The 26,395-nt window shown below is 35.5% G+C and overlaps 1 protein-coding gene across 11 annotated transcripts in view; it reads right to left on the reverse strand.

Moving 5' to 3' along the window:
• EML6 (EMAP like 6) overlaps nt 1-26,395 on the reverse strand; it is a 309,966-nt gene that overhangs the window by 144,527 nt on the left and 139,044 nt on the right. For all 11 annotated transcript variants that reach the window (XR_012121243.1, XR_012121246.1, XR_012121255.1 and 8 more), the window contains 8 exons: nt 16,369-16,570; nt 13,690-13,827; nt 11,706-11,962; nt 9,513-9,725; nt 6,732-6,899; nt 5,695-5,801; nt 2,413-2,531; nt 231-417 (listed from right to left, as the gene is read on the reverse strand). Coding sequence is in view for 7 of the 11 variants with exons in the window: in XM_073213154.1 (XP_073069255.1) it covers nt 231-417; nt 2,413-2,531; nt 5,695-5,801; nt 6,732-6,899; nt 9,513-9,725; nt 11,706-11,962; nt 13,690-13,827; nt 16,369-16,570 (1,391 nt within the window). In the remaining 4 variants the exon portion in view is untranslated. The remainder of the gene's footprint in view (nt 1-230; nt 418-2,412; nt 2,532-5,694; nt 5,802-6,731; nt 6,900-9,512; nt 9,726-11,705; nt 11,963-13,689; nt 13,828-16,368; nt 16,571-26,395) is intronic.

The raw sequence follows: 26,395 nt of genomic DNA on the forward strand, positions 1-26,395 counted from the left end.
ATCTCATCATGTTGGGATGAGAATCCCTCAGATGCTTCCCAACAATGCTAGCAAGTACTGGTTGATTCTCCCACTGTCATGAAATAATTCAGCACTTGCTGAATCTTCTGCTTCCTTCCTGATATTTATTTCTACCAAGTATTTCTTGAACTTCTAATATGTGAACTGCATTCAAAATTAAATCCTCTTTATGTCTGGCAAGACTGCCATCTTAGAGGAGGATTATCTACCTGCCCGGTGGCCACATAGTCCTTCACTGGATGGATGGTCAGGCTGAGTATGTCATCATCATGCCCCAGATACAGCCTCTGGGAGTGTTGTTGCCTGTTGTACACAACAGCAACTGCAGCAATGTGATAGACCACTTCTCCAGTTTGTGTGTAGAACAGATTGTTTCTACAGTCGTAGCCTCTGTAACTGAAACACAGGTCCAAGAAATAGACAATAGTTGAATAAACAGTAAATGAACAGAGCAGGAGTTGTCAGAAGTGGAAGCTAACATGCTGATATGGACATGCACAAGTAGAGCTGCAGGTGTCTCAATAGTTGTCTAGGACAGTGATCTTCAATGAGGGTATGAGGACCTTTGAGATCACATGACAACTTTCTAAGGGATAAATGGACACTGAAAATTTTAACAGAATCTGCTTCCAGACCCTCAACTACTGTATGTGCTCTTCCTTTAAAACTGACCAGGCTAAGACCATACCTGTGATGAGGGGCATGTTTCCTTTTTCACTCCCTCTTCACAGTCACCTTCCTCCCACAGTGGCAAGTCATTCCCTCACCCATCTGGACTCTTACTAGGGTGCATTGTCCTGGAGTATTGAACTTTCCAGGGATGCCAAAACAAATATGCTGTGGATGTTGAAAATGAACCACTCCAACAACTGGGGTAAGAGATCCTTTTGCAAGTCAAGTAATTTTCAATTCTTTGCTTTTAACAAAATCACAAAAGAGTGATTTAGTTGAACTGTCATAAGATAAGACCATTAAACCAAATTTTTGTGTGATATATCAAAATTAAATATTTTTGGCTTATAACTCAAGAGGAGCTTAAATAATTCAATAATATCACTATGATAAAACTGCTTCCAGTATTACCTATTTACATGAGTGAGCTTTCTCATGCTTGCACCTATTAAAAAATGAAAAATGGGAATATACTCAATGCTAAACTCTGACACATTCTAGAAATAAGTAATATATATGCACATATGTCTGAAGTTGTTGAAAAATTCTATATTAAAAGAATTTTTCCAAAAAAATTTCCTATGTTTAATAGCTTTTATCAGAATTCATACTATATTTCTGTTGATTTGGTCAGCTGTGTACTAATAGCTGCATCAATAATTCAACCCAGCAAAAAACTGTTAACACTTGGAATAGCACTGCCCAGTAGAAATGTTACATGAACCACATAGGTAATGGAAAATTTTGTCACTGTCATATTAAGAAAAAATAAAAAGAAACAGATGAAATTTATTTTAACAATTAACCAGGCATGCCTAAAATATTATGTCCACATGTAAGAAATATTAAACATTTAATTGAGATATATTACATTCTTTTTTCCATTATGAGTTTTCAAAATCCAGTGTGTATTTCACACATACAGCACAAATCAATTTAGACTAGCCACATTTCAAGTGCTCAGTGGCTAAAAGTAGATGCCTTACTGGACAGGCTGAGACTTAAGGTCACAGGGAATTAAATTCAAGTTGAACTTACAGATTTTTTTTCCCTTGCAGAAGGTATGGTTGGATGACCAGCAAAAAACTTTCAAGCATAAAAATATTACATTAGGGTAAAATTCTGTGGGAGAAGTAGAATAGAAATACAAGTTTATGTATTTTTAAAATCAGTAATAGTAGGAATCAAATATTTATGGCATTTAGTTTCCACTGGGTCCACCTAAATGAATGATACGTGTATTTATAAAACACTAGAATTATATTCTTTACAGCCATTTAAACTTATGTTGAACATTTTTAGATGTCAACTTAAAATGATTTTTAAAAATTCAAAATTTTTTCAATTCATGATTTTCAAAATTCAAAATTATTTTGGGAATACGTGAGCAAAATGTTTGAATAAAATATTGTCCGAGGTGGAGCCACCTAAATAGAGTAGGAGATATGGAGATACAAGAAGCAGAGATGGCGGAGAAAATGACATAACAATGAGCCTCAATAACATATATATCACAGAAGTACATGAGTATGGAAAATCCAGATACACACACTGTGAGGGCAACAGAACATCAACTGAGAAAACTGGACAGAAAATCATGGTTAACATATTAACCATAGGCAAGTGCAAACTGTAGAGAACAGCCAGCCTGCAGTGGGATTGCACCAGGAAGAGCAGACCTCCTTAGCCTGGTGATAAGTCTGGTGACAGGCCACCCACCCATGTATGAACTGGAGTTTCAAGCTGTCCTCGGGAGCCTTTTCTCGTTTGAGGAAGGGCACTGCATGGTTTTTCTCTTTACTTTGTTGCTTTAGCTGAGGTAGATCTTCTTTGTAAACCTTAAAGCACAACAGAAACATTTAGTTGAGACTCTTTTTTCTTCATGTTTCAAAAACATTGATAGCTTGGTATTCTCAGGAAATCTTTCATTGCCAGGAATCAAGTTTTTGAAAACATAAGAAGCCAAAATAGTCACAAGAGAGAAAGAAAGTAATTATATAATGATAAAGGGGTCATCAAGAAAATGTAACAATTGTAAATTTTTATGGACCCAACATCAGAGCACCTAAATATATGAAGGACAAGTACACACTAACACAATTAAAAGGAGAAATAGACATCAATACAATAATAGTTACAGACTCTAAAACCCCACTCTCAACAATGGTACATGATCCAGGTGGAGAATCAATAAGGAAACAGCAGATTTGAACAACACTACAGACCAAATAACCCATCAGACACATACAGAACATTCCATCCATCAACAGCAGAATATATTCTTCTCAAGCAAACACAGAACATTTTCCAGAATAGACAGATATGTTAGGCTACAAAACAAGTCTCAATATATTCAAGAAGATAGAAATTGCATTAATTATCTATAGTATGAAACTAGAAATCAACAGCAGAACGAAAGCTGGAAAATTCACAAATATATGGAAGTTAAACAACACTCCTGGGCAGTCCGTGGATCAAAGAAGAAATCAAAACAGAAATTAAAATAAAAAAAACTTGAGACAAGTGAAAATGGAAACATAACATACCAAAACTTATGGGACACAGCAAAAATAGTTCTAAAAGGAAAGTCTGTAGCTATAAATGTATCCATTAAGGGGAAAAAAACTCTCAGAGAAACAACATTATACCTCAAGAAACTAGAAAAAGAACACATTAAACTCAAACTTAGCAGAAGGAAGGAAATAATAGATTAGAACAGAAATAAATGAAGTAGAGGATAGGAAAGCAATAGAAAAGAATAACAAAACTAAGAGTTGTTTCATTGGAAAGAACAAAATTGAAAACAGAAGATGTGAGACATCTTATTTTCTTCTAGTAAAGCTTGAAATGACTTTTAAATCATTGGGATTTAAATTTTTTCTTAATTTGCTAATATGTTTCTTAATTTATATTCAGAAGATATGACATTATCTGGTAAATAAAGGAAATTTTTAAATGAAATAATCAAGTATAAATAAATTATTTTCTTGTAATTTATTCTAAGGCAAGACATCTCTTGATGATTCTGACATATGCAAAATGTGAATCTCATGAATCATGGTGATCACTCCTTGGAATTATCTTCCTTTCATAATCTCAGGCATCATAACAGATCAGACTCTGAGATACACAGCAAAGCAAAGCTCTTGGTCTAACCTAGAACCCAAAACATACTGCTGAAAGAACGTTTCCCAAAATTTAACTTAAATGTAGATAAAAATTAATCTTTTGTGTACCAAGCATTTATGCCATACTATCAAGAGATATGAATTTAAGACATTCAAAATGAAATAAATCTATTAATTTTTCATTTTCATAAAGGAAAGTGTTCATTTGATCAAACTATACTGCTTTAAAAAAACTATGAAATACTGTGATTAAGTCCCTGTTTAGGACTTGACCAGAAATCTTTTTTTAAAAGGAATTCAGAAGATATCTTATTACTGTTATATTATAGATGCAATGAACTAATCTTTTACAATCTAAAGATAATTATTCATCTGAATTCATGATGCTTTCATCAGCTCATCAACCATTTTACAGCCCTGAATTCTAACCCTGGCATTTCTAACTGCTTATTTGAACAAGTCTCATAACTTCTGTGGGCCTCAGATTCCCATCTGAAGAACAGAATAAAAAATCCCTGCTCAGGAACAACTCAGGAATCAAACATAAACAATGTAAACCAAGTAATACAGGTGAAAGTTTTAGAAAGTAGGATGTCAGGGAGCACAGATAAGTCCCAGGCACACATTTCAATATAGTTATGCCTCTTCATTCTCTTACTATATTTTATTAAATAATAATATCTCAAGAAAATAGCTCTTCTTATTTCCCTAAATGCTATATTCATTTTGCTTAAGTTCCATTTCCTCTTGGTATAAAAGTATTGTGTTTATATGATATTTCCATATTAATAATTTTCTTTCAAATCCTTATCTTTAGTTTTGTTATATAACACATTGGATCAATATTCAGTCAAATTGATTTAGTCATGCAGTTGACCCAAACCATCAGTTGGAGTGCCTTTGTACTAATCTAATTTTTCAAACACTGAATCAGTGAGTGATATCTAAGGGCTGGAAAAAAAATATCATCATCTGAGAAAAGGTAAATTCAGAGCTCATTAAGGGGCAAAGCCAAGTAGTACATAAATGTGCACTTTGGAGAGGAGCTCGGATCCACATTCTTATCCTAATACTACAGGCAATGTGGACATGGGCAAATTACTTAACCTCTTAGGGTTACTGTAGAGTTGAATTTGGTAACTGTAAAGCAAAGGATCTGGCCCTTAGAGACACTTGATCCGTGGCAGCGGCCATAGGCGTATCAAATAAGTCTCCATGGGCAACACTGACAGTTGCTGTGTCTGAAATCCGAAATCTTATTCACTTCACATTCATGTACAGAATCTGCTTCACATACCTTTGTTAAATGACCAGAAAGAAAACAAAATCTCTAATTATCACCATAAAAAAGTACTATGTGTCCAGATTCCTCTGAAGAATTGCTCTCCTAAACATTCACCATTCAGTGCTAAAATGAAATGTCTACTTACAAAAATTGGACCCGGTTTTGTAGTAATTGCCCAACTTCTCTACTAAAGATAATTTTTGACTGAAGAGATAATGTGCAGTGTGTTTGGCCTTTTACGTTAAGTGGATAAGGGTTTCCATGAGTTAAAAGAGGGAAACCGGGATAACAGTTCATCTGCAAACAAACTACCACAGCTCAAGGCTACCTTTTTAAAAATTCAGGTGCTAGGGAGGCAGAAAACTCTGATTGTCATGGGTTCAGTTTTGAAATTTTGCTATTACCTTCCACTTAAAAAAACTATGATTTGTGATAAGGTAATTATATTATTTTTAATTAGTATTTAAAGACAAGAAGTAGGCAATTTTCCTTCTGCCTAAGTACCAACCATTTTTAGTTCAATATCCAAATCCAGGGGTTGATATCCTGGGTTATCAGGCATTTGTTTGAGACTCCCTGCTTACTGACCTGGCGATCGTAACTGATTTGAGTTTCCTGCTCAATATCAGAGTCCAACTCTGGCACATCAGATAAATCCGAATCAGATTCTTCGCTGTAGGAATCAGAGCCACCTTCTGCAGAAATAAGGAAAAATTCTAACACTAAATAGCTCAAAGTTCTACTTAAAATATTTTCTTTCTTCTAACCTATCAAAGTAAATAAAAAATAACCACACCAAAGACTTCATTTGATGTGGATTCTTTCATCTTTTGGTTAAATTCAGCACACCACCATCCCCTTTCAGGAGCATTAACAGATTAGAACAACTCCCCTCCCTCTACCCTCACCAACAGAACACTTATTTTCTTATTTTCACACTGTTGTATAATACATCTTTGGTTTTTAAATCTTGCTTAGAAAGGGCAAAAAAAGAGGGAAGGTTTTACCAAAGAGAAGACAGGAGCAGAAGGAAACCTAACCACTTAGTTCAGTAAATATCCTGTTTAGCCTTTTAACATGCCCACCAATTTCATCCTCATAGAGACTGACTGGTAATTGCCATGGTCAAAAACTGCAGAACCTTTCCAATGAAAACATTTCCTCATGTAGTTTTTCATTTTATTGCCTGATAATTTCTGCTAGCAACACAATCAGTAAAAAGACTACATGCCCATTGAACTGGAACACATTAGTCCCAACTGTGGACAATTCTTTGAGCCTCATTCTGGAGGCAACTCTAATCACAAAGATTACTCTGTCACCCCCAAAGCCTCACCCACGACTGTTCCAATCATCCTAAGGAGGCTGAAACATATGCACTCATGTTTTTTCAAATGTTAATTCTTCATATAAACCTTCAAACTTCAACTTGTATCTGGCAGAAGCAAAATCCTTTGAAGGAAACTATCCAACTGATTCATATTTATCTCAAAAGTTTTTCTTGTTCTTTTTTTATTTTAAAATTTATTACAAGAATGATTTTTTAAATTGCCTTGACTATCTCCAAAAGAGAACCTTCTTGAAATTAAAAAAATAAATAAACCAATTTTGAAAAATGGTTTTACCCTGGGGTGCAGTTTCCAACAGGCCATTGCTGACACCTTCTGGAATAAATCTCCACTGGAAAACTGAGTGGTCAGCTCCTCCTGTACTTAATACCCACTGAAAATCGTGGGACCAGCGGACATTTGTGACGTGTGCAGAATGGCCCACATACTTTCTAAATTTGGCTCCTGAAAAGATATTTTTGAGGAGGAGATTATTAACGTGAAAAAAATAGAATTCTTTGGTTAAGAAAATTATATTTCTATTCATGTTTGAATAAAATCGTTCACTATATTAGAAAATAATCATTTTCAGTCTTATATATCATAACAAATAGGCAAATGATCCAAAAGATATGTCAATTATTCCCGTATGGATTAAGCTAAGAATGTGTCTTAAAATTTAAGCTCTGTGGGTAAAGATACATCCTAACCTGTTCCAAATAATGCCTACTGCTTCACTGATTCTGAAAATAAGTGCTAAAGAATTAATATCTTACACATTCTTATCTAAAACAGGCAGTCTTTTGCAACAGGGAAACAGAAAACAAATCCATGGAAAAAGAGACAAATTATTGTTTGGGGTCATATTGGTAGAGAGATGGAAAATGAAGTTTGTTCCTCTTGATTGCTTTATTCAGTAAGCAACACACCCAGGTAGTGAATGTGATGGAAAAGCTATTTAAATTTGTATCTGTAGTTTATGGTTGGTAGACGGCAGTATCAAGGCATTCATGGAAATAAGCAGGGTCCATCTTATGAGAAGCCTAGTACTCCAAAGAGTAGGTGCCATTTCAGGGGCCAAGAAGGACCCCATCTTCCCTTCAGAAGCACTCCTACCTGTTACAGTCCCTCTAAAGTGAAATCTCTTCACTCGGGGAAAAGGCTATCTGTTCAACTATCACATTCAAAGTTCAAATACCCCCTGTAGAGGTAATCACTTCATTGACTGCAGAACAACACTTCTGCCTATTACTGTGCAACAGAATCCTACACACATATAATTGTAATGTGTCCATTAACATTATTTGAGTTCTGTTTAATCACAATATATAGAAAACTATAATGTTTGCTCAGTCTCCACATTTTCTCATAGTCCTTAGCCCCTGCTCATACTTGGCTGTTTATAGGTTCAAAAATTGGGGGGAATACTTGTCACTGATTCCCTGGGTTAGAGGGAAACAAGTTTTACCAACTGTTACCATTCTCATTAACAACACTCTTTTATAAACTTCTCCACCAGTAGTTTTAGCACATAAAGGTCACAAAATTCTGAATGTCTTCAAGGAAAGTGCAGGATTTATAAACCATACGCCATGAAAAGTAGAACAAGTCAATTTGCTATGCGTACATGTATACTTTTGCAGATTGCTGAGGTGGGTATTATTACTCTCCCCCCATACTGTCTCTCTGGCTGTCAACCTTTCCTTACTCATTCAAATGTCTCGTGTGCCATCATCCTCAGGGTTGTTTTACATATAAGAGAGCCTTCTATTGACACACAGCACTACTCACTCCCTGCCTCCTCACCCCCACTCTAATAAACAAACCCAAGACAGACATTGCTATTTTCTAGACACTACAAGGCTTGGTGATACAACATGCTAACTCTCACTGAGTTAACTTTATTCCTAGGCCTGACTAATAGTATTGGACTTGCAACCAATAATATTGCTTTTGACCTCAATGCTGTTTCTTACGAAATCTGAATTCCCAGATACCTTTTGGTTGCCTAATGTATGTTCTGCAGGTCTATTACTCAATCTAACAAGATACGCCCTGTTATTCAAAAGACCCATTAGGGAGAAAGAAAAGAGTTTGAATTAGGCACACTGAGGTAATTTTGTGCCTTCAGGCATTTTAAACTGATAGTCATTTTGTCAAGTATAAGTGATGGTGGTTTTGCTATTCAGTTTTGTACCATTACTGTCACTGCTTCAAAACTGCCAGTTAGCTGAAAATGACTTTTTGATTATGTTTTTCAATCCCTTTCCTTGCTTAATCTAAAAATCGTTCAGGTGAGTTTTCAGGCAACAGCATGTCCCTACTGATCACTTTCCTAAGATTGGATTCTCAGGGTGCAGGCACAGAGTTTCAGAAAAATGTGTGAATAGACATTGCCTAAACTTTTGAACAAAGAAGGCTGGGTTATTACATGATTAATTCACTTTCTACGAAGTCTGAAGGTGTCACAAAACTTGAAGTGAGAAAATTTTAACAACAATAAAAAAAAAATGCAAGGGGCAGAGGGGGCTGTTTTGAAACAAACTTCTCTCTCAAAAATTTCAGTTATTTAAATCTGGTTTGCAAAATTAGTGCTATGACAAGAGGTTCACAAACTATATTACCATCAGAACAATCACTTTCAAGGTTTATTTTAAATATGTCTAAAAGGATTTGCTTTGATTTCCATGTATAAGCACAATTGGTTGTGAAGCATAAAATAATTTTAATTACAGTATTTTAATGTAATATAAGTAATTTAAATTATGAATACTTATTTACATAAATATAAATAATATGACTTGTTTAAAATGTGAAACATGAGGCTTATGAATCACAAAATGGTGAGTAATAACTGTTAACACATTCTGACTTAAATTTGCAAAACCACATATTTTAGAATGTCAAAGAAAATGACATTAATAACACATTCTATTTAAAAGTACTGAAGAGTAAAAACAAATATAAAGATAAAATGAATAGCCTTCAGGAATAGACACAGAGAAAATAAGCCTTAATTATATTGCACATAATTCTAGGTTTACTCTTTATTCAATAAAACATTTCTTTTAGCCTTACCTTTCTTGAGACAAGGAAATTTAAATAATTTAACCAGTCCAAAATCATCTCCAGATACCAGCACTGAGCTGTTATAATTTGCATCCACTGAATTGATGTCAGTCACATCAGTGTATTTTGGCCAAATTCCACTCACTTCAGGACCTTTCACACATGTCCAGGAGGCCCAGGGAATCCCTTTGATTTCTTCTTTACTTGTTAAAGGCTTCCCAGCTTAAAATAATGAATAAATGTTAACATAATGTTACTTTTAAATACAAGGCATATTGTTTTTAAAAGTTTAATTTACTTTCCTTTTTCTTTTCTTACCTAGATTTAAAATTTTTAATTTTTAAAAAATAACTTCTATAAACCAAGTAAACTATAGATTTTCTACCCAATTCATTAGTTTTTTCAGAAGGAACATGATCAAAGCTCAGACATGAGCAAGAAAATGATCACGGTAGTAAATGTAATGTCTCAAGCTAAAATTTACCTGACTTTATTTAGATACAAGGATATTATGCTCTGTGTTACTGAGGAAATGACTTTTATTAAATTATATATTATCATAGTTAGTTACCAGGATCTTGCCAAGTTTTTAAAAAATTTTATTCTGAACATCTAGTATTCATGATATTAGGAACCAAAGAGTGGTTTTTTAAAATTAAGCTCAAAATTTAGTGCAAAAAATTAATGGAGTTTTGTTAATTAAATGTAAAAAATGTTAGACAATAAAAAGCCACCAAATTTTGATGAAATAAATGTAATTGATTAAGGAAAAAGGCCCAACAACTCTACTACGCTTGTCCTCAACTGCAGGGCGCAATGCCCAGGTCCTGCCAGTAGCTGGTGAGGATGTCCCCACGGAGCCCACAAAGGAAGAAATACACTGATAAAGAAAGGCTTGGGAAAGAGGTAACCATGATTTTAAAACTCAAAATTGAGACAATTAAGTGTACTATTAATACTTTCCCCCTCAAAATATTTATTTTCAAATAATGAATCATCAATGAGAATAAATGCTCTTGTATATTACTGTGCATTGTCAAATTAGCACCCAGAAATTCTAGACTGTAATGGCGTTTTATAAAAATTCATTAAAAAGACCATAAAATCAGAGAGTTGATAGTTGGAATACAGTCTTTGGCCCAGTGTTCCCACTCTGGAGAATGTAATCCAAGCAAGTTACTCAGAAGAGGAAAACCCACCTGTACAAAGATATTTGGAGCAGCACTGTCTATACCAGCAAAGAAACTGGAAATAAGCCCAAATGCCCAATAACAGGAAAATGAAAAATCAAGTTATGATAATATCACTGAGCAGGATGTTATTTTGTTATTGCAAATGACATACATGTATTTCATACTTTTTCATATATGGACAATACATGTGAAATAATATCAAGCAAAGAAAGTAGAGAGAAAGAAATATGCACCTAGTGATGGTGCACTGATGAATTTTATAGAGCAGACTCTTTAAAAAGCTTAAGTTACATGATAAACATTATTTCATGATAAAATTAACTTTTCAATAAAAATTTTAAGATACAATTATATGAGGACAAGATTCATGCTCAATATTAGATTTTTCCTTTTACATTAAAAAATTATTAATCAAAAATTATAATATAGAAGTTAATCTTTTATTTATGACTAATATTACAAACTAAATGCCTCTAACAAGTGTTATATAAGTCAGAGATTTTTTTTATGAATCTCTTATAAAAGTTATAATGTCATTTACTAATGAAAAATGTTTTTTTGTTAATCCCAATTAGCACATTTCACTAAATAATCATATAATAAGAGCTTCCAGTTATGAAAAGCACAGATTTGAGACTATAGCCATTACAGTAAATGAGGACTGTGATCCCTCAAGTCTTTAGTATTTTTAAATAGTTTTCTAGGATACTTTTCCTTTCATTTATCTTTAGTCATTCTCTGTATGTTCTAGGTATATATATCCTTTGTCCATGAAACAGTTTTAAGTGTTTATGTCCAGGCTATGCCTTGTATTTCATTTTATTCACGGTATCTTTTGTTGTGCATTAATTTCTCATTTTAATATGTTCTAATTGCTTGATCTTGTCTTTGAGTTTGTGATTTGGGGGTTTTGTTTCAGAAAACCTTCCTGGCACTGAGGCTACCATGACAGTCTCATCTGTGGTTCAATGTTTGCTCTGCACAGATGCCCAGTGCCTGCGGGACTTACATGGCATTTTGTAGAACAGTCGTTCTCCTGCACCGTCATTAGTTTGCAAGTATTTACTATCCAAAGACCAGTCAATGTGCGTAATGAAACTAAGAGACTTGTTGCATTCTCCTATTTTCTTATACCGCTGGGCAACAGCATAGACGTCTACTGGGCCATCATTGGACCCCACTGCAAGATAAGATCCATCTGGAGAAAATTTCATTTCATGAATTACTTCTTTGCGATCTTTGATGTGAACCACTTCTGTCATGTCTCTAAAGGAATAAAAAGCAAAGTGATAAGCAGCAAATTTAGAAAGAGGAACCCTAACTCACTTTTTAAACTTTGTGTGCAGGAGAGAAAGTTGTTCTGTAAGGTAGAAAAAAACGACATGAATAAAAGGATTAATTTTGAGGAAAGATACAAAATATTATTTAATTCATGGCCAATTTAGGAAAAATTCATAAGCATTTTAAATAATATTTGGGGTTTCCAAAGTAAAAACAATAAAGTTGAATGAAATGTGTATTTGCTTTCATGTTCAATTATATATTATCTTTCCTTAATTCATCTCATTTAAAAAATTGGAGTTTATAAACTATTAAAACTATTATAAACTATTAAAAATATGTCATGGAGAAAGGTAAAATACACAAAGGCTAACAAAAAAATAAACTATCTTTTTTATACTTTATGAACAAGAAACCAGTAACTATTAAGCTTGGTACTTATTGCTATAAAAAGTAAATTCAAAAAGAGGAAAATTATATTTTTAATGTTAAATTTTTATGTAATTATTTAACTCTAATTATGAAAGATCAGTAATGCATACATCAAATCACTGGAATACTTTGCATTCTCTCTGATCAGATTCTGGTAAGAATTTCTGCCCTCATTTGACAGTTCACTGAGGTTCTTTTCCTACAACTATGACTGGATTATGACTAGCAGGTTCCCTGAGCCAGTAACGATGCCTTCATCAACTCCAAAACAAACTGAAGGCATAAATAATGTCAAATGTTTCTTCTACATAATAATTCCTGTCCTCCTACTAGCAATTTTTGATTGCATTATAGTTCACTATAAATATCATCAAATAGATGTGGGGGAGAATCCATAAAAAAAAAAAAGAAAAGAAAATCTGTTAATTAACCACCTTTTTATACCATCACTAACCAGAGAAAAAAAATGTTACCCCCCAATTCAGTAATAAGTTATGTGTGGCTGGTAATGTGAATTTAGCATAATAAACCATGCCAAGAGTTTTTTCAAAGCTACACAGAATTTTCTATGTGCAAAACATGTAGTATCTAATTTACAACTTTATTTCCTTCCTATAATGACAAAATGTGTAAGCCAAAACAACCACCGATGTGTTCAGAGGAATTACAAGTGTGGGTCATAATTTTTGCTCAGTAAAAATAAGATGTTAATAAATACAAAATATTCCATTTTATTGTCAATTATAGGTGGAAGAAATCTTTCACACAACGTTGGCTCTAAAAATTTGCTGCTGTTGGAGGATGCTTTCTTCTTTCTTCCTCTTTTCTTGGCTTACAACAAGCCCACAATCTCTTATCTAAAACCCTTGGGACCAGATGAGCTTGGAAATTCATTATTCATTGGGTTTTGGAAAGTTCATATACAATATATTATGTAACACCCTCAGTGGGAGATAAGGAAGCACCCGTATTAAACACATTAATGTTTTTGCAGCAAATCCCATGACATATGATTATTCCTACTAAGAGATTAATAGACTCTGAACAGTCTCACATCAGTTCACTGGGTCAGGCTGTGCTGCCAAATAGGTTATCATAGAGCTGTGGATTTTCATAAGAGGATTTGGGTTTTCAAACAGCAGATAGAAGACTGTGAATCTATACTGTTCCTATTTGAAAGACTAAATGCATTTTTCCTGATGTCCTAGCAGACATTATGACCAGGAAAATTATTTTAACAGAAGAGCATCTCTAATATCATTTTCAATATCAGTACATGCCTGACTCGGAGAACAATGAAAGAGCCGTCTTTCATGCCCAAGGCCAACTGAGATCCGTCTGGGCTGAAATCAACGCTGCGAACTGCTTCCTCCATGTTACAGCGGGCGATCAGGGCACGGTCAGCCAGGCTCCACAGCCTGAGCATAAGAGCAAAGTAAAATACAAAACAAAACCAACTTCTCAGTCATCAGCCAGCCCAAGGCTGGAAGGCCTGCTCACCACTCTGATAATAAGAAAGGACACCGTAGCTTCACACTAAGTGTCCTTCCTCATGGCATGTCTGGGCATCCGGGAAGATGTTTATCTTTGACTTACTTTCATCAATTGAAATACCCAGCAAGAAATATAAAAGGAGGTAACATTTCCAAAGATACTGAGATTCATAAAATAAGGGAAAATTGAACTCTACTTCATAGAAAATCTTACTTTTCTCTTTGGAAATTAAAAATTATTCTTTATTCCAATAGTTGTTAATAACACTCATAGAATAAGAAGTACTACAAAATGCTACCATTATTAGTTTTTTAAAAAACATGAGTACTCTTCCAGTAACTATGTTATTTGAACACATACAGATTGAAATACACATTCCATTTATTGACCTCACAAGAAAGAAAATGTATCTGAGATGCCGAAGAGCAAATGATAACCCTGCCCAGGAGGGTTCCAAAGTTGGCTATATACAGTCATCTGCTGTCATTCACAAGCTCCCCAGGTGCCCCCCTGCAGATAGGTCCACTCGTGGTCTGGGCAGACTTCTCAGTGCCCCCAGATGAGGAGCACAGCTAGTGCTGGATGCATGGAGGTCAAGGGGCAAGTGCAGTTAACACAGTTTTCAGCAGCTCCTGGAACATAATCCAGGTACCTCAAACTGAGTGAATATGAACTAAATATTCAAATATTCAAAGATACTAATAAGGGTTTACACATTAGTTGAAATTGTGATATCTGACCTCTGTCTGCTAGGATTTTTAAGACAGTCTTCTCTTAACACCCAATCAATAGTATCTGTGAGGGGTGCTGAGAAATCTAGAAGGGCAAGAATATGTCACATGTAGTACAGTTTCTCTAAATGCATCCTGCCATCAGGAGGGCTGGGGGCACATTCCTCACAATGCAGAGCTGCCCAGTGAGTACTTGGCTGATCCCCTAGGCAGCCTGCAATGCTCAGCCTAAAGCTTATGGTATTCTTTCAATGCTTGTCCATTATTCATAATCTCATGCTGTTTTAGCCTTGTACTATTTTAAGTAATATAAGCTTTGCTCTTTTGGCATGAAAAAATCATCACTCCTCAGCAAACCATACTATCCTTTCTCAAGAAATCATAACTTATGCCTGCCTTAAATTTCAATACTCAGTGTAAAATTACATTTAAATTAAATTTAAAATTTTAGCCAAATTAATAGTTAAGGGGAATCAGACAAATTCTGGAAGTCAGGGCTGATGATTATAATGCTGAGACTCAACACAGTTGTTAAAATACAAAAGCCAAAGACTTTCTGGAAATCATTTCTTTCTGGGTGGGTATGAGTTGAGTTTCTCAGGTGCTTGGATAACTTGGCCTTGTTCTAACTGTAAGGGGAAAGCTCAGAGGGATGGATGAAAAAGGAAGAGAAGAGGAGGAAGTGAGTAAAGAGAAGTGTAAACCAAATAAACATTACATCACAGGAGGAGACAAGTGTCATCATTTCCACTGATTTTTAGTTTGATGAGGTTTTAGTGTTTGATAGAGACTAAAAAATTGATTTATTTTTGGATATATACTGTATTAATGAGTATACTGATTGTCTCTTGCTTAGAGTCACAAACATACACGATAAGGGCAGGGGTGGGGGGAGGCAATACCGTCTAGTAGTTTACAATGTTCTATTTTAGCTATCAACCCAGAAGCAGTAATCAATCGCTTGATCAATCAGTTTCTTCCTTTCAACATCATTCATTCTTTCTGGCCTTTTTTGAGCATACTTAAAACTCAGTAATAAAGATAACTGAAATCTACACATGTAGTTATCTCCATCTCATACTTTTAAATCACATATTCAGTCCTTCAACAGAGGAAGAGTGGAAGCATACTCATTTTGTTCATTTCATGCATGTCCTGCTATCCAAGAATAACAAATGCAAGAACCCTTGAGGCCCTAATAAAACCACATTTTTTCTCAAGAACCAGCACTTCCTGTTGACTGAGGACAATATTCAAAATTCCATTTGGGCATTTACAAGGAAATAATTATTTACTCATGTAACAAAGCTGAGGACAATTTGGAAAATTGGAATTTCAGTTCGAATGGCAATGAATGTCTATGACTAAACTGTGGAATCAATCCCTGCAGAGGACCAAAAGCAGGAGGAGGAGACAGGATCTTAGCACAGATGAGGGGTGCTTAGCTTATATCTTCAACTGCAAGGCAAGTGGAAGCCAGTCTCACCAGTAGTATTGTAGTTTCACTTCAAAGAGCATTTTCACCACTTATGATGGAGCCAAAGAAAGATAGCAAAAACAGTACACCAGGAAGCCAACTGTTACTGAGCCAAATGCTTTACATTGCATTTAGAAACTGTATGGTTCTACACTGCGGTTTATCCTCCTCCTAAGTAACAAGCAAATTTGGGGCCAAATAAATCTGTTATCCCTAAGAAGTTAGTGACAAGATGACAGCCAACGCTGGGGCCTCACCTGACAGAGCGGTCATCACTACCTGTCACAGCCAGTGGCTTCTTGGGGTGCAGGGCCAGAGCCCAGAGCTCCCCCTCACAGTGGCCTTGCAGGATCAGCATCGGTTTGTCTCGCTCACGAACGATCACTTCAAATATCTCGCTGTCCTGGGTGCCTGCTAAGAGGCGGTCTGCTTTCCAGCACACACTCCGGATAGAGAGGCCTGACAAAAATAAGTAAGTAAAATAAAAACACATCTTCATACCATGTACAAATAAAACATCTGAAGTAAATTCCCTTTCACCAGCATAACATCTATGCAACTTTCTGTGAACAAGAAGAATGCCATCTTGTCAAATCTGCAACATTGACTGATGAATCACCTTTACACTCCTTTCCCTTTGACACACAAGTATTCCTTAGATAATATCTAGCTTGGAACAATTAATAACATTCCCTGGGGCAGGACTCTTTGTTCTAAATTCTAGCAATAATACTGGGACAGCAGCCTGTTTCACTGAGCACACAGGTGGCTGCCCTGTGCGGAGACCCTTCCTCTACGTTACCCTTGTATGTCGGCCCTTTCCCCTGCCTCTAAAACTGAGTCTCCCTAAACCCAAAGTGGTACAGATCTACAAGTCCTGGGGCCTCCCAGGGCAAACTTGTCTGGGTAAGATCCCCTCAATAAGCCTATGCAGAACTCAAGCTGGACTTGTCAGCCTCTTTCTTTGATCTCACAGCCTCTTGGCCTTTGGGGGTTGGTTTGCTTCTACCTTCCCCAAAGCAGAACAGCAACATATCTTAAAATTCCTGGGGGTAGAAAATAAATTCCACACACCATTCTGTGTTACTTACCATTTCTTTTCATGTATTGGTCATTTCCCTTACCCTTTTGATCTGTTTGGCAAAAGAGTAATTACTCTTTCCTGTCTTAGGATGACAATATGTTTTTACAGGAGAACGTATTTGAAATACATATTTAAAAGAATATAAAAGAAATTGGTCCTTATGAAAACCAAACCCTTCTGATCCGTTATGTAAAAGTTAGTAAGTACTTCACTCTTTGGATGCTAACACTGTGTTAAACTTATATGTCAGTGATACTACAGTCTGTAATCATCATATTAGGCAAGTTTAGTATGCATTTGAACAGAACCTAGACTCATTTTACTGGATAAACAGACATACCAGAAACATGCAAATGAAACTCTATTTCAGCCTCAAAATACCATCAAACATTTGTGGGATCTTCTCTAAAAGCATTGTACCCTTTTTAAATCCAACCTTCCATTCCACAGTATTCCATCTTCTGTAGGCAGGTGTTCAATTGCCTGACTGAGTTGTGATCTCTTGACTGAATTGTGATCTTTTAGACTTCTTGCAATTTATTCTGTTCCTTATTTGGTACATTATTTACTTACTTACTCAGTGAATTTTCTCATGCCTGAATTAGAAATATAGAAGCAACCTCACTTTCATAACTACTTTAAACAAGGTAAGGATGTCATAAGCCTTGAGATTCGAGTTACCTCCTCAGTGGGTTTCGTGTCTTTGGAATAGAGATTACAAAAATCCAGAGCACCAGGCTTTAGTTCTATTCTATACCAGACTGGCCAGACACATGAGGGAGAGTCTCTCTCTGGGGACCAGTTTTTCTCCTGGTAAAATGTAGACTGTAATTATAGAGACCATGTAATTTATCATCCAAGTTGGGGCCCCTTTGAAAGTAAAAGTAGGCTCTAAAAATATTTAATTTTTTGAAATATTTATTAATCAAGAAAGTAGTTTTACAGTGTTAAAAGACCTATTAAATAGCTCTATCAAAAATATTTTCAAATATAAAATTATTTGAAATTTTTTTATGAAATAAAAAGTCCAGAGGTATGAATAGGCAGAGCACAGAGGTTATTTAGATCAATTAAATTATTCTGTTGGACACTATAATAATGGGTATATATTATTATACAGGTATCAAAACCCACAAAATAAACACACATATTTCAGAGATATTGCAGATTTGGTACCAGACCACTGTGATAAAGCAAGTAAAATCCTTTTTTTGGTTGCCCAAGACATAAAAGTTATGTTTACACTGTACTGTAGTATATTAGGTATGCAATACATTATGTCTAGAAAATGATGTACACACCTTAATCAAAAAATACTTTAGTACTAAAAAGTGCTAACCACAATCTGAGCTTTCAGTGAGTCTTTATCTTTTCATTAGTAAAGGGTCTTGCATGATGTTGACAGCTGCTGACTGATCACTGTGGTGGTTGCTAAGGTTGGGGTGGCTGTGACAGTTTCTTAAATAAGACAACAGTAAAGTTTGTCACATCAATTTACTCTTCCTTTCATGAACAATTTCCTTTCATGCAATGCTATTTGATAGCATTTTACACACAATAGAACTTCTTTCAGAATTGGAGTCAATCTTCTCAAACAATGCCACTGCTTTATAAACTAAGTTTATGTAATACTCTAAATCTTTTGTTGTCATTTCAACAATCTTCACAGCATCTTCATCAGGAGTAGGTTGCATCCCAAGAAACCACTTTTTTTGCTTATCCATCCCTAAGCAACTCTTTATCCATTCAAATTTTATCATGAGATTGCAACTATTCAGTCACATCTTCAGTCTCCATTTCTAATTCTAGGTCTCTTGGTATTTCCACAAACCTTCGATTTGTAAAAAACTTAGGATCTGCAAAGTATAATAAAGCAAAGTGCAATAAAATGAAGTATGCCTGTATAACACCAAGAGTGAACCCTAATGTGAACTGTAGGCTTTGGGTGGTGATGTGTCAATGTAGCTCTGATGGGGGATGTTGACAGACAGCATATGTGGGGTTAGAGGGGTAAGTGAGAAATCTCTATACTTTCCATTCAATTTGCAGTGAACCTAAAACTGTTCTAAAAAAAATAAAGTCTGTTAAAAAAATGCAGATAAAATGCTGGACAACAGAAGAAACCCTCCAAGCTAGTTCAATGATTTCTACACATCAGGGAAATAAGAAAAACCCACATCAAATCAGGTAGAAGAGGCTGAGACACAATCTGCCATAAACCCCTTCTCTGGCACAGCAAACAACAACTGGGAGGAAACTCACAACTCTGAGCTTCTCCCTGAGCAGTGAAAGGTTTATGTCTGGCTCCCAAATTCTAAGACATGCACCTGAAAGATGAGCCCCCAGAACACCTAGCTTTGAGACCCAACAGACCTTGAGTCCACACACCCACAAGGCAATAGTGGACTGATGAGCAGCTCTCAAAGGACTTGTGCAGGCTCACTGCGGATATACTCCAGGGCCTGGGGCAGAGGCAGCCTACTGAAATGCCTAGTCTTTCAGTGAAAGAGGTCTATTTGCTTGTCTTAAAACTTGGCCTGAAAGGCAGGCATCTAATTTAACATACAGCTAGAGGCCTACTGAGATATTCTCCAGAGACCAAGGAGACCAGAGGACACTATCTTTGTGTTCTCCTTCTGCCCCATTCCAGCTCACCAGTATCTCCCAGAAAGGAGTGTGTGCACAGGTATAGTGCCCCAGTTTTTATAACTGTTGCCCAGGAGTCACCCCTTCACCATCTGGTTCTGGTAGAAAGCAGTACCCATAGTCTGGGTCCCACAGCACTGTAACAAATGGAGAAACAGTTCATAACCAGCTATCCCCCAGGGCATAGCAGAGAGGCAGCAGAAAGATTTTTTTCTGTGCAAGAGGCCTATTAACTTATCTTCATAGCTATGGCCTAAGAGGCAGACTTATAATTCAATACACATCTAAGTACAAACTGCAAACCTCTCCAGAGACTGGGGAGGCCAGTGGGTGCCATCTTCACTCTCCCTCTGCCCTGCCCCAGGTTCTGGTGTCTCCAAGAATGGGGCCTGTACACATATCTAGCACCCTGGTTTCTGAGGCTCCCACTCAGAGGACACATCCCTTGACAGCCTGGCTCAAGTGACCAGGAGGGCTTCTGTTCACAATTTCAGTAGGACAGTAGCAAAGAAAGAAATGATTCTTAACTGGTTATCACTCCAGGGCTCAGTGCAGGGGGACAAAACAAAAATGTCCACCTCCCAGTCTCCTCCTGAATGAAGTATATTTGCACACTTTAAAAGCTGCTGCCTGAGGATCTGGCTTCGAATCAGCTTCAATCTAGGTGCTGACTGAGATCGTCACCTTTGGGACACTGAAAGGTCTTGACATACCCTCAACTATCAGGAGCAATTAAGGACAAAGTAGGTACTGAGACAATCACAAAGGTTTGAGAACAACCAAGAGCTAAGGCAGGGTTGGACAATAAGGCTCATCTCCTACATAAGGCCACCTCTTCAAGACTTTTACTGTTTTATCTGATGCATAGACAGCAACACAGAGAATTAAGGAAAATGAGGGAACAGGGGAGTACTCCCAAACAAAAGAACAAGATAAATCTCCAAAAACTGATTTTAACAAAATGGAGATAAGTAAACAAACAGAGGAATATGTTCTAAATGAAAGAATAAGATAAAAGTGCAAATAAATACCTTAATGAAACAGAGATAAGTCATTTACCTGAGAAGGAATTGAAAATAATGGTCATAAAGATGTTCACTGGGCTCAGGAGAACAGTACATGAACAAAGGGAGAATTTCAACAAAGAGATTGAAAATTTAAGTACCAAAAAGAAATCACAGAGCTAAAGAATATAGTAATTGAACTGAATAATACACTAGAGGGGTTCAAACAGCAGACTAAATGAAGCAGAAAAAAGGACCAGTGAAATTCACTAATCAGAGCAGCAAAAAGAAGTAGTAAATTAAAAAGAGTAAAAATAGCCTAAGGAAATATGGGTAAAATCATAGTATTTCCAGAATCTCTCACCGGGCCTTAGTGCATCTCCATATAAACAGGTGTTTCCAAGGGGTGGAGAGAAGTAGTCATTTCCATATCAATAGGTGATTAGATGGTAGGTGGAGAGCGAGCGTGCACTGGGACTGAAGAGGTGTGGTGGAGTCTTTTTTGCAGCCAGGTAGTGAGAGAGACCAGCAAGCAGGAGTAGACAATTGCTTGTAGGCAATAAATGGGTTTCTCCCACTTTATTTCTCCTTTTGACTGATTTTGGCTTCAAAAATTTATTTGCCCTGGGCTGGGAACCTATTTTCCCCCCAGAGTTACAGGAAAATTATGAGATAAGATCAAACAGACCAACATTCACAGTATAGGGGTCCCAGAAGAAGAGAGAGAGAATGAGGCAGAAAACTTACTTGAAGAAATATTTTCTGAAAACTTCTTTAACCTAGGAAGGCAACAGACTTCCAGATGCAGGAAGCCCAGAGTTCCAAATAAGATGACCCAAAGAAACCAACACCAAGACTCATTATAATTAAAGTATCAAAAGCTAAAGGCAAGGAGACAATCTTAAAAGCAGCAAGAGAAAAGCAATTTGTTATATATAAGGGATTCCACCACAGGACTATCAGCAGATTTTTCAACAGAAACTTTTCAGGCCAGAAAGGAGTGACATAATATATTCAAAGTTCTGAAGAAAATACAAACCAAAAATACTATACTTGGCAAAGTTGTCCTTCAGATTTGAAGGAGAGATAGTTTTCCAATTAAACAAAAGCTAAAATAATTCATCTCTATTAGAACAGCCTTACAAGAAATGTTAAAGGGACTTCTTTAAGCTAAAAAGAAAGGGCACTAATTAGTAACAGGAAAGTATAAATCTCCTTGCTAAAGGTAAATATATAGTAAAATTCAGAATATTTAACGTAGTAAACATGGTGGGTTAATTACTTATAAAGCTAGTGTGAAGGTTAAAAGACAGAAGTAGTAAACACTATATCTACAATATTTATCAAGGGATACAAAAGATAAAAAGTTGTAAGTTGTGACATTAAAAATATTATGTCAGTAGTTAGAAAGTAGAGCTTTAGAGTACATTCAAACTTAAGTTGTTATTGACTTAAAATGGATTGTTATAAATATAAGTTGTTTCATGTAAGCCTCATGGTAATGACAAAGCAAGAATTTACACTAGATACAGAAAAGATAAAGGAATCTAGGCATACCACTACAGAAAATCATGAAATCACAAAGGAAGAGAGCAAAAGAAGAAAGGAACAGAAATTACAGAATAGCCAGAAAACAATTAACAAAATGACAATAAGTACATATGTATCAATAGTTACTTTACATGTACATACACTAAATTCTCCAGTCAAAAGCCAGGGAATGGCTGAATGGATAAAAAGCAAGACCCATCAATATGCTGCCTACATACTCACTGCAAATGAAAGGATACACCAGACTGAACGTAAAAGGATAGAAAAACATATTCCATACTTATATCAGACAAAATAGGCCTTAAGACTGTAGTAAGAGACAAAGAAAGTTGTTATATATAAAGGTGTCAATCTAACAAGAAGATTTAACATTTATAAATATCTGTGTACCCAACATAACAGCATTTAAGTATATAAAGTAAATAATAGCAGACCTAAGGGTATAAATAGACAGTAATACTATATATTATGAAACTTTAATACCCCACTTCTGTAAATGTATAGACCATCTAGACAGAAAATCAATAAAAAAATATAAACCTTAAATAGTACATTAGACCAGATGGACTTAATATTATAGAGCATTCCATCCAAAGCAAGAGACTACACATTCTTCTCAAGCTCACAGGGAACATTTTCCAGGATATATTATGTTAGGTCATAAAACAAGTCTTGATAAATTTAAGACTGAAATTATATCAAGTATCCTTATGAACACAATGGTATTAATCTAGAAAATAATCACAAGAAGAAAACTGGAAAATTCACATGTATGTGGAAATTAGGCAACATACTACTCAACAACAAATAGCTCAAAAAAAGAAATAAAAAATACCTAGAAATAAATGAAAATGGAACTACAACACACCAAAACTTATGGGATGCAGCAAAAGCAGTTCAAGAGGGAAGTTCATAGTGATAAGAAGATCAATCAAGATATTAGAGTTTTCTATATATAATATGTCACCTGCAAGTAGTTTTACTTCTATTCCAATTTGGATGCCTTTTCTTTCATTTTCTAACTTCTGGCTAATTGCTCTGCTTAGGGCTTTTAGTATTTTAGGGGCAGAGGCAGCCTATTGAAATGCCCAGTCTTTAGAAACAAGAAAGCCTACATTTAGAAACAAGAAAGATCATAAACAATTTAATTTTATACCTAGAAATGAACTAGACAAAGAAGAACAAACTAAGCCTAAGTTAGCAGAAAAAAGGAAATAAAGATAAGAGCATACATTAATGAAATCCAGACAAAAAAGAGAACAGAAAAGATCAATGAAAGACCTGTTTTTTTGAAAAGATTAGCAAATTAGATAAGCCCTTAGTTAGACTCATCCCCAGAAAAGAGGACTCAAATAAAAATACAATCAGAAATGAAAGAGGAGACATTACAACAGATACCACAGATGCAGAAAGGATCATAAAAGACTATAATGAACAATTATACATCCACAAATTGTACAACCTTAAAGGATAAATTCCTAGAAACATACAGTCCATCCAGACTGAATCATGAAGAAATGTAAAATATGAGCAGACTAATAATGAGTAAGGAAATTGAATGAATAATCAAAAACCTTCCAACAAAGTCAGGATAGCTTCACAGGTAAATTCTACCAAACATTTAAAGAATTAGTATCAATCCTTCTGAAACTCTTCCAAAATACAGAAGAATAGGGAACACTTCTAAATGCATTTTATGAGGCCAGCATTACCCTGATACCAAAACCAAACAAGGATGTCAAAGAAAAGAAAATGAGAGGCCTATATCCCTAATGAACACAGATGCAAAAATCCTTGACAAAATATTAGCAAACCCAATTCAACAATACATTAAAAGGATCATTCACCATGATCAAGTGGGATTTATTCCAGGGATGCAAAGATGTTTCAATATCTACAAATCAATCAATGTGATATATTACATTAACAATAGAAAGGATAAAGATCATATGACCATCTCAAAAGATGCAGAAAAAGCAATTGACAAAATTTAACATCCATTTATGAAAAAAAACTCTCAACAAAATGGATATGAGGGGATGCACCTCACATAATAAAAGTCATATATGAAAAGCCCACAGCTAACATTATACTCAATGGTGAGAAGCTGAAAGCTTTTACTCTAAGATTGGGAGCAATACAAAGATGTCAACCCTCACCACTTTTATTCAAAATAGTACTAAAAGCCCTAAGCAGAGCAATTAGCCAGAAATTAGAAAATGAAAGAAAAGGCATCCAAATTGGAATGGAAGTAAAACTACTTGCAGGTGACATATTATATATAGAAAACCCTAAAGACTCCACCAAAAAACTGTTAGACCTAATTCAGTGAAGTTAAAGGATACAAAATCAATATACAAAAATTAGTTGCATTTCAATACACTAATAACAAATTATTAAAAAGAAAAATTAAGAAATCAATACCATTTACAACTCATCAGAAAGAATAAAATGCCTAGGAATAAATCTAACTAATAAGATGAAAGATTTATACACTGGGAACATTGATGAAACACTGAAGACAATACAAATAAGTGGAAAGATATTCTGTGCTATGGATTGGAAGAATATTGTTAAAATGACCATAGTACCCAAAGAAATGTACAGGTTTAATGCAATTCCTATCAAATTTCCAATGGCATTTTTTGCAGAAATGGAACAATCAAAATTTGAATGTAACCACAAAAAACTTGGATTGGCCAAAGCAATCTTGAGAAAGAACAAAACTGGAAGCATCACACTCCCTATCTTCCAACTCTATTACAAAGCTACAGTAATCAGAACAGTTTGGTGTTAGCATAAATACAGACACACAGATCAATGGAACAGAATAGGGAGCTCAGAAATAAACCCATACATATATGGTCAATCAATTTATGACAAAGGAGCCAAGAATATACAATGGGGAAAGAACAGTCTCTTCACTAAATGGTATTGGGAAAACTGGACAGCATCATGCAAAAGAATGAAACCAGACCACTATCTTACTCCACATAGAAAAGTTAACCCAAAATGGATTAAAGCTTGAACATAAGACCTGAAGTTATTAAGATCCTAGAAGACACAGGCAGTAAGCTCCTTGACATCAGTTTTTGGCAGTGACACCAAAAGGAAAGGCAACAAAAACAAAAATAAACAAGTGGGGCTACCTCATACTAAAATGCTTCTGTACAACAAAGGAATCCATGAACAAAATGAAAAGGGAGTCTATCAACTGAGGAGAAAATATTTGCAAATCATGTATCTGAAAAGGGATTAACATCCAAAATACATTAAAGAATTCATACAACCCAATAGCAAAAATACAAACAATCCATTTACCAAATGAGCAGAGGACCTGAATAGATATTTTTCCTAAGAAGATATACAGATGGCCAATAGGTATGTAAGGTGCTCAGTATCACTAATCATCGGGGAAATGCAGATCAAAACCACAATGAGATATCATCTCATAGCTGTTCTAATGGCTACTATAAAACAAGACAAGAAACAGCAGGTATTGGTAAGGATACGGAAAAAAGGGAACCCATGTGCACTGTTAGTGGGAATGTGCAGTCATTATGCAAAAGAGCAAGAAGGTTCCTCAAAAATCATCACTAGGTGATACAGCAATTCCACTTCTGGATATTTACCCAAAGAAAACAAAAACACTAACCCAAAAGAATATCTGTACCCCCAGATTCATTGCAGGATTATTTATAACAGGTTGTTTCAATAATTTGGCTAAGTGTCCGTTGATGGATGAATGGATAAAGAAAATGTGGCATGTAAACACAATAGAATATTTTTCAGCCATAAAAAAGAAGGAAGCCCTCCTATTTGGGACAACATGAGTAAACCTTGAGGGCATGATGCTAAGTAAAGTAAGTCAGACAGAGAAAGAAAAATATGCTATGATCTCGCTCATATATGGAACCTAAAAACAAAACAAAAGAAAACTTGAACTCAGATACAGAGAACAGGCTGATGGTTGCCAGAGGTGGGGATCGGAGAGGCAGC

This window comes from Manis javanica, chromosome 1 (genome assembly GCF_040802235.1).
Source record: "Manis javanica isolate MJ-LG chromosome 1, MJ_LKY, whole genome shotgun sequence".
Classification (NCBI taxonomy): domain Eukaryota; kingdom Metazoa; phylum Chordata; class Mammalia; order Pholidota; family Manidae; genus Manis; species Manis javanica.